The 9,722-nt window shown below is 42.6% G+C and overlaps 1 protein-coding gene across 1 annotated transcript; it reads right to left on the bottom strand.

The window, feature by feature from the left end:
• Positions 1-670: 670 nt before the first annotated feature.
• Positions 671-7,850, bottom strand: LOC124669808. Its single transcript, XM_047206353.1, has 21 exons — positions 7,653-7,850; positions 4,810-5,301; positions 4,642-4,720; positions 4,400-4,547; positions 4,186-4,309; positions 3,895-4,075; positions 3,776-3,804; positions 3,542-3,690; positions 3,351-3,453; positions 3,168-3,263; positions 3,013-3,068; positions 2,824-2,947; positions 2,672-2,734; positions 2,528-2,587; positions 2,279-2,440; positions 2,047-2,120; positions 1,878-1,971; positions 1,635-1,771; positions 1,435-1,515; positions 1,233-1,338; positions 671-986 (listed from the first exon to the last, which is right to left on the bottom strand). Exons 1-21 carry the CDS (start codon positions 7,842-7,844, stop codon positions 912-914), a joined length of 2,625 nt encoding a protein of 874 aa, XP_047062309.1. The 5' UTR covers positions 7,845-7,850; the 3' UTR covers positions 671-911.
• Between the last annotated feature and the right edge of the window lie 1,872 nt (positions 7,851-9,722).

Raw genomic sequence — 9,722 nt, 5'->3', positions numbered from 1 at the left:
CACCTGCTGCTGACGTGCCCCAGCGCCCGGGAGTTTGGAGCTTCTTCTTTCCAGACTTCGACACTGGGGGACCCTCCAACCTCACCGTCCAAAACCTCACCGACCTCTGGACGACGCGATGCAGAAGCTACGAGGAAACCACCATCAGCACCGCCATTGCGTAGAACATCTGGAAGAGAAGAAACGCCCGGACCTTCAATGGCGTCATCGACGACATCTCTCTTGTCTCCCGTAGGTGCATTGAGGATATTAGACTTTGGGCCCACCGTTGTACCACCCCCTCTCCCTCCTCTTCTCTTAATAATTGGTGTAATGGGTTCGACCCGCCTTGAACCTCCCAAATCCCCTGCTCCTCTCTTCCCTCTAAAAACTTGTAATGATCCTCTGTACTTTTGTTGTTATTAAGTTGTTCAGGCTGGCGTAAGCCCGTTGTAGCCCGGTCCAAAAAAAACTGCGATGTCAAAAAGATCCTGCCAAGCAGTCTCGTGCTGCATGGGAAAAGCAAGGTCAAGAGAAAGGCATTCGAGGCAGGCATAACGCAGTGGCATCTCGAGCCTTGTTACGACTAGTTCAGGTAAGTAGCTTCTCTGTTGTTTGGATCTAGTTCGGCAAGGTATTTTTCCTTTTGCAAAGGTTTCCTCTTGGTTTTACTGAAATAACTGTACGTTGCCAGAAAACCTTCACCTTGAACCGGCAAACAAATTTCAGGTCGGTTGTTGATCGGTGATCCAGACCTTACATGAATCAATCAATGAATCATCATGTAGTCGTAGTAGTTCATACAGTGGTCGACACTCACACTCACTCTATCGAATTGAAGTTTCTGAACCTTAATATGCTGACGACTAAATGCAAGCTGTATGTATAGGTGTATGAATATGAATGGTCATAGAATTGTTCTATGAGTTGAGCTAGGCCGCCGGAAAACTTGCGTAGGGGTTGTTGGCGTTGGCTAGCTTGTCGTTGCCAGGTCTTGAAAACACAATCTGTATGAAACCAAAACATATATAAGCACATGTGTTAGAAGTATTAATCGGAAATGAATTGCCACAAAACAAGCATAGTTAGCTACTGTTAATCGGAAATAAGTTATCAAATCTGCACGAACTTTGATTAAAACATTTTTTCCCTGTACGGCCATTTAGTGGAGGGCATTGGTGATGCAGGTAACCTTGCAAACACACCAAGCTGGAGAAATTAAATCTGCTAGCGGTAGTTAAGAAAATAATGACCTGATAAGTTCCAAGCGTACGTGACTTGAAACCGGCCGCGCAGTATATGAAATAGTACTCCCATACACGGATGAACTTGTCGTCAAACCCCAGAGCCAAAATCACGCTGCAATCCCCAAACACATAATATACATATATACACTGTTATAAGATTTATGGGTTTGTTAGGATTTCAACATGGATGAGATAAATGAATGTTTACTCTTTGTTAGCCATGAAATTATCCCTCCAGCGTATCAATGTCGGATAGTAATGGTACCCGATGTTCTCGACCTGCTCAATGCTGCATTCCAACAACAGAATTCATGATTCATCTCCAAATTCAGTATCTACCTAGCTCACAAAGTTCAATTCCTAGGGGAGATCCTAGAAATAAGTAAATTATATATGTAAGTACCATACCAAAGCCTCGATGCGGCGGACATGGCAGACGTTATCCGGGCAAAGGTAGGCAAGCAACCCCCGGGAAAGATGTATTCTTTTATGAAGTCTGAACTTCTCCTGTATTCCTCGTACCGTTCTTCTGGTATTGATATGAACTGCATACATAAAGAGTAATTTGAATATAGTTACTTCATGGTTGATGATTCGTCCCAAACCATGAGTCAAATCGGTGTGTGTATGTTTGCAGTCATTTGCAAGAACCTGGAGAACAAATAGGCCATCCTTAGCCAAGAGAGACTCGCAGCAGCCAAAGAAATTGTCCATGAATTCATGACCAACGCCTTCGATCATCTCACTGCATGTACGAACAAGTGGTAAATATTTCATTGATTCAATATATTTGTACCAGCACAACAGAATTAATACTTACCAAGATATGATCCTGTCGTACTTGCAACTGGTCGGTATTTGACGGTAGTCACACAGCAGGAAAGTTATGCGATCCTGACAAAACCCAACATATCGATGTTGTAAATAGTTAACACGGAGGAGCACTTGTTAATTTGGTTGATTTCTTCAGGGACATTTAATTATTAAGCACGGCCGAGTTCAGAAAAATGAGATTAATATCTGAAGGCAGTATACCAAAAATCACAATTTACCTCTAAACCAGCTTCCTTCACTTTCGTTTGAGCGTACTTAAGTTGCTCCTCTGACAACGTTATCCCTGTGTATTTGCATCCAGTTTGCTTCACCACTTGCAGTGCTAAGCTGCCCCAACCGCTACCGATTTCAAGAATATGATGATTCCTCTCCACTTTAGCCTTACATTATTATGTATTTATCAGATCATGTATGTATGTATGTACGCATGCAGTTTCAAGTCATAATAGTTATATCAGTAGTACTACCTTCTTGATTAAGAGGTTGACTTTACGTAGGCTGGCTACTTCTAAGCTTTCATCTTCCACCTATTAAGAATTCACACCTCTTAATACACTTGTTGAATGCTGAGTTAGTAGTTCATACTACTACTGATCATACTGTTAGCAAACCTTGAATACTGCACATGAGTAAGTCATCGATGGATCCAGAAAAAGCGAGAAGAAATCGTTACTCTGTATGGACATTTCAAATTTTGTGACTTGTCAGTGAAAATATCCAGACAGAGATGAGGAAAGCAGAAGGAAAATGCATTGGAAATTACCAGATCATAGTGCTCAGAGATGTTTCGGCGAGTTTGTGTGACGGTATTCTTCCGTGAGATGTGGCGCAAGAAATATTTTGCAGATGCGATCCCAGCAGTTAAAAGCATGGGTGTCCACCAACCCCTGCCAATCAACCATATAGTTATATACTAGATAATTTATTTCTTTAAAGTTACTAATCTTGGTACCTTTTACTTGCAGCGCTGTTACTACTCTTCTGTGCATCTCTGTTAGCAATGAGAATCTGTATGCAAATGGCGTAATTAAGATGTATATACATGGTATGCAAAATTAATCAAGTATAATGTATTTTTTAGGGAAGTACAATGTATATTTAGTTTACCAGGAAAAGATTTAGAAGACCTTCTCTCTTATCAACAAAAGAAAAATAACCATTAATATATGCATCTGCGAAACCAAGGTCCGCTTCGGTTGCGACCTGAAATTCATATTTTGTTTTCGCATGAGCTAAGGCCAAGAAACAACCACCAAAACTGAAGAGATTGTGTTTAGATGGTAGATGAACCTTCCAGTAGAAGAGAGGATCATGAACTCGCAGGACAGATTTGACAAGGCATTTTTTGTCTAGTTCACCAAAACTGAACATAGTGCCACCTTCTTCAAGAATGCTAGGGATAAGTAAAATTAATCAGGTGAGGTTTTGTATCATGCAATGGCCTGGGGTTATATCTGGAGTTTGTTGTCCCATGAACTCACATCATGTTACCGATGGTTACGTATTGGTTGAGAAACCTTGTTACCACGAGACGGGCCCCAGCTTCGGTCCATGACGGGACCATCTGTTTTGGGTTCAGAAGAAGGGTGCTCTTCTGCCCAAGCAAACTTTGAGCTGCCGATTTCCCAGCCTGCACTCAACGATATATCTGGAATATATATGACATGCAAACTTATATTTTGTTGAGGAAAACAGGTTGTGTCGCCAGGGAGTACCTTAAGACCGTCTTCATGGAAGCCATAACCTGCATTATCCAGGGCATAAGGCACCTAACAGAAATATTTATAGTAATGAAAATTAATATATGCTGAAAGAAACAAAATCACAGAGTTACCTTGATAGGCCCCACAGAACCATATTCCTCTGTTTCCCTGGATCTGTTGAAGCTCCAGGGAGGCCTTTGCAGCAGCAACAGACGGAACAGGATGGCTTGTGTTCCATTTGAGTAGGATATGATCCGGGACATGAGGTGGATTCAGGGTCACCAGGAAAGGCCTGCCGGTAGATTCGATGTTCTATTTTTTTCCAAGCAAAGATGTGATATACATGAGATGAGAGTGGGGTCGTCATTGACAAGATTATTATTCAAATTAGCTATGTGCATTGTTGACATCGTGAACTTTACCTGGAGCAGATTTAGCCAGTAGGTAACAGAGACGCCGGTGCTCGTCGTCCCCAGGAAGTTCCAGGCACTCCATGCCGATGGGTTCCGTGGCATCAAAGTTTTGTCACAGTGGAGGTAGATATCACTGTATAATAGTTAAAGTTCAGAGATAAGGAGAACAGCAGGCCAGGCAGTAAAAAATAATACTACTCTGTAGTAAACGAAAATTACTTACCTGTAGACATATTGAAAAGCACCCAAAATTCTCAGTTCCTCGTGTGTTGCTTCATCTCCTAGCATCCTCAGAGCATCCGGTGCATGCGCACCAAATACTATCTTGTCGTACACCTCTTCCGAACCGTCAACATCCACAACTCTGTAACCTGCAGCCAGCGATTAAATGAGCAATGACATCATTTTCAGGAGAAGAATAGGGATCTAAGGGGAAAAGAAAACAAATTTAAATGGATCATGTACCTCCTTCAGTACTTGAAACAGATTTGACTCCACAGCTGGTCTTAATCTGACAGCCCATGCTTTCCAGTTCTTCCCTGACCTACGTATACATTCACATGATCAACCACTACACTTTTGTAGATGACAGCTACAGTGTTTCAATACATTGTATAGATTGAGGAGTAGTACCTTATTTACATATGTATGCGAACGACCTTTGACAGTGAGCCATTGGGGCCGACCAAAGATCTGAAGAAGGTGATGGTTGCGGCAGAATGAGAGGACGAAGAAAGCAGAGAAGCCGAGGACCCCCTGCGATGGGCACGACCAAATACACGCACATATCGGGATCAGGTAAGCTTCCTGGAAGAGCTGGGAGTATCCATGCTTCTGGATGAACTGGCCCAGGGTCTCGTCCCTGTCCAGGTCAGGGTTGTTCTCATGGTCCTCTAGGTAGCTGAGTGCGTCCTCCTTGAACTTGAGTATCTCCCGGATCATGTGCCAGAAGCCGGGGCGGACAGCATTGCTCTTCTGCGCTAGGAGGCCTGAGAGACCATTCCGGCTGCCCCATTCGCACCTGCCACCACTGGAGAGCTGTGTGCTCACAGAAAGCGACATATCAGATGTCTCCATCTCCACGCCGAGCTCTTCGAACCATTCCAGCATGTTTGGGTATGTGACCTGCCATTTCGGTGAAGTTTGATGCATGGTCAGCTGTAAATGAAGTAACTGACAGATTGCTTGCCATTCTTAATTTGCAGAAATGGGTAATTAAGCAGTGTTCTTGCTCATTTGGAGGCCTTTTCACCAAAACTTCAAATGGAGCTTGGTCAACAGGGAGCGTGCTTTCTAAATAATAAACTTAAAAAGGCAAGAGCAATCAAACATGTAAGTGAAAAAAAGAAATGTGCAAGCCTATCAGTATACATTATTTGGCATATTTGGGAAGAGCGTGATCCCAAGGAAAATCTGCTCTCGCAACAGTGGTGGCTGAGATGGTTAAATCTGATTTGGAGCTTTTACAGTTGGCAAAGAAGCGATCAAGTCTAGCAGAGTTGGGTGTTTGTAACATAGTGTTCCCTCTGACATTTTTTGGGTCATTTTGCTTTCTAACCCTGTAAAAGGGTTTTTTTTTTCTCCTTCTTTAATGCAAAAACAGAGCACCTTCTACTCATCGTCAATAAATAGTATAAAAATAACTTCATTTTTTTAATAAATATACAACTACATCTAGTATTTAAAATTAAATTTCATCGGTGTATCTTTTCTGATGTGATCAGCACAAAAAAAGACAAATGTGAAGACCAAAATCGAGTTATTTTTGCCTATTTAGTGCCACATTTTTGTGATTTTTTGTAGCCTGAAATACAGCGTCTTATTCAACATAATTTAACAGGTTCGTAGAAATGATCTCTATGTATCTGTGGAAAGGAATCCTGATTTTTAAAACTTTTAAATACCATTTTATTTAAAAAAATATAAACGAGCTCTCTGGAGCTCTCGGACTCGAGGTTGCCACCGTTTCCTTTTCACTTGCTTTAACATTTGTACCCACACTTGCCGGCATGGCAGCAATGAGGTAGGTTACAGGTTCATTGTGCGGAGTAAGTTACCGTTTGTTTGCAGAAACTTGACCACTTAGGTAGAACTCGATCGAAAGGAACTCAAGCAGTTTCAACGATAAACATTGTACATGTCTAAGATATTAACTTTCTTTTGGACCCAGCAAGGGAGAAGTGTCGCGGTTTTTTAAATAGAAGATGTGAGACACGAGGATTTCACCCTAGACTGGGATATACTTAACTTGACTGACAAATGGTGGAATAAAGCAGGGGTAAAGGAGAGCCACGAAAGGGCTCTGAATCAAGAGGATGCCGGCAATTGTAGATTAATGCGCAGAAAGAGATGGAGCATCGATTAGTCCGATGTAGTAGCAGGGAGACATAGACAAGACAAGGGAAAACAGCAGGAAGCCTACAAGCTTAACCAACAGGAACGGCATGCTTTCCATGTAGACTGTTGCGCAGACAGCGATTGACCATTGATTAGTCCAACAAATCAAGAGTGACAAAATCGGGCTTGTGTTACGGGGAGACACAAACAAGACAAAGAGAGAATCAAACAATGTGAGAGATGCTGACAGCAACACATGTCTCTTTTCTGTAGTTTTTTTTGCAGTGTCTTTTGGGTAGAAATCACTGCTCATAATAAGGGGAGATGATGTTGGGTTGTCGACACCTGGCCAAATGGTGTACTGCAATTGGGATATGGCGATAACGTATATCACTAGATTGACTAGCTGCAGAAAATGGGCTTGTGCGCCCGGCCCCACAGGGCAGCCGGCCTGGATTGGGCACAAGTGAACTCTTTCAGAGACCACATGTGAAGATGTAAGTGGAACTGTTGGCACATGTGTCCCTGTCGCCAATCGTCATCCTCTGTTTGGGCCGTGCGACCAGTGTAAGGCGACCACGGCATCCACGTCGCCGGTCGCCACTCACCTACCTTGGAGTTCCTCCGTGAACGGTACTAGGCTACATCGACGGAACTGATTAAGCCATTCTATTAATGAGCCATTGAACAAATAGAACCTATAGAACAAATAGTACTTCTTCTATTCTATATTAGTTGTCGCAGAATCAGAGGTATCTATAAATAGAACATGTCTAGATACATCGAAAAAAATACTATGCGGCAACTAATATGGAAACAAAGGAGTAGTTATAGTATCGATATAAATTTTGTCGGGTGATTAAAGAGAAGAAATTCATGGATAAAACTAGGTAGGAAGGACGGCAACCACATTTCAGGGGAAACGGCGGCCGGCCAATACGTGAGAACTGTCCTAATATAACTGATCGAAAACAAATTTCTGGATTGCGTGTATCCACTCATCGCGCATACAGTCGACGTACGTATGTACGTACGTGGAAACATATGTCTTTGCTACTCTCGAAGAAGATCGAGGACTGGCTATGAGACATATATACGTACGTGCAGGCGACGGATGTATACGTTAATTACGCGCGTACCCTGTTGAAGACCATGAAGCCGAGGTCGAGGAGGACGCCGTCGACGTCGGCGGTCCTGGCGTGGCCGCCGAGGCTCTCCTCCGCCTCGTACACCGTGACACGCGCTCTACCGCCGCCGGCCCTGGCCAGCTCGTGCGCCGCCGCCAGGCCGCTCACGCCGGCGCCGACCACCGCCACCGTCATCGCCTCCATCCCGCGCGCGAATGCTCCTTGTTCTGGCGTGGAAGCGAAAGAGTCAGCGGAGGAGTGGCAGTGGCATTGGCGGCCGGGTGAGAGATATAATAAGGGAAGAAATGGAGGCAGCCGCATGGATAAGGAGAGGAGGGAGACGAGCCACCGAGGAGGCTTTGTTTCTTAATCTCTGGTGGTTAGTTGCGAATGGGCCGCACCCATGCCAGCCCTTTTCTCTCTCTCTTTGAGCGCCCGGCCCGGCCCGGCTCAGCAGAGAGGAATCTGACACTCCTAGTCATCTCCAACGGGCCACGGCAAAATTGTGTCTGTTGTTGTCCGTGCGGCCTAAAGATGAGGACCAATGGCCAACTGCCCTGCGATAGTTTGTGTTCGTTTGGCCCACATTTTCAACCCAAATTTGGGCTAGATTTGAGCGCACGGCTACAAGTTTTTCTCATACCCGTCACCGGCGGGATAAATGGGTACCCCGCACCCATAAAAATACCCGAACTTAAAACAAGTCAAATTGACTGAAAAATAGTCATAAATAGCATAATGTAACCCATAATTTATAAAAACACCACATTATAAACATCAACACATAATTATGAACAAAAACATAATATAAACAACATCGCATTTTCATGAACAGAAACACTTGATCATAAACAGCAACACATCACGATATTATCACCTGAACATGATATGTATATGTACCGCGACAGGTGAAGCGATCGTAAGTAGGAGTCTAATCCTCACTAATCTATCAACGATTGTGGAATTTGGCCTAGTTACATGCGTGATTATGGGCAAATTAAAATAATTTGGAATATTACATCGATCCACTTGTCAAATTTTGAATGGGTAAATGGGTACGTGGGTATAGGTTCTACGATCTCATACATGTATCCGCTATAACCGATGAGTATGATATTTTTCCTATTTATATATCTACTAGTTAAAATGCCCGTGCGTTGCCACGGGTAACAGGCCACTCAAGTCTTTAAAACTACTTTGCTAAATATGTAATTTGAGACATAGTTTTTTTATGATTTCACCTTATTCATAATCTTTTGTGATACCACTTTGTTCATACCACAGAAATGTCTTTTATATACATATGATGTGCAAAAGCTCTTGTTATGTTCTTGGGGCGTTTCACCTTAGTCATCAAGAAAACTCCATGTGAATGTCTCCACAATTGTCTCCATGTGTTGACTAAAAACATCTAAAATGCCCTCACATCTTTATGTTGCTACAATACTAAAATACTACAAATAAGTACAAAGATGCAATCAAAATGACATTAAACTTCTTTAACACAACTCAAATTGTTAGTTTGCGACCTTTACAGTTGACTTTTCCGACAACAACTACTCCCTTGATAGCAATGCCATTGTTGTTCAACGATCAATTCCAAACGTCTGATGGGATAATGTCTTATCCACTTTGAACTCGCAGAAGAACAATATGTTTCCTTCACCCTACTAATACTATGCAAGACCCTCGTAATGATACATGAACCTTCCAAGAAATATCTAACATTCACCAAAGTTGAAGGGGCATTGAAACAAGAATACTATTGATAGTGTGCAGAAAATGAGCATGATTAAATAATACACGTATTACCATGTGCAACAAATAGACATTATTAATATGAAAATATTTCCAATGGCAAATGCTAAAATAACCACTGCAAGGCTGACTAAGATAGAAGAATCAACTTTGTAAGCTATAAAATGAAATCACGCCCATAGATGATGAATGCAAGAAATTATAAATGATATGATGTGACGGAGCAAAATCTCTACTACTTAAAAAGACTAAAGAGGTTCCTTATTCTGCCATCCACGATACATTTTGGTCGTCCCACTCGTGGTCCTTCGTCGTCCTATGTAA

This window comes from Lolium rigidum, chromosome 7, assembly GCF_022539505.1.
Source record: "Lolium rigidum isolate FL_2022 chromosome 7, APGP_CSIRO_Lrig_0.1, whole genome shotgun sequence".
Lineage (NCBI taxonomy): Eukaryota > Viridiplantae > Streptophyta > Magnoliopsida > Poales > Poaceae > Lolium > Lolium rigidum.
This window is presented reverse-complemented; position numbering and strand designations above follow the sequence as displayed.

Bases quoted from the DNA above. Each gene is read 5' to 3' on its own strand.
- LOC124669808 (XM_047206353.1), bottom strand. From the start codon at position 7,844: ATGGAGGCGATGACGGTGGCGGTGGTCGGCGCCGGCGTGAGCGGCCTG. The intron at 2,441-2,527 runs GTAGTACTACTG...TAATAATGTAAG, and splicing joins TCAACCTCTTAATCAAGAAG to GCTAAAGTGGAGAGGAATCA. The intron at 1,972-2,046 runs GTAAGTATTAAT...TCGTACATGCAG, and splicing joins TACGACAGGATCATATCTTG to TGAGATGATCGAAGGCGTTG.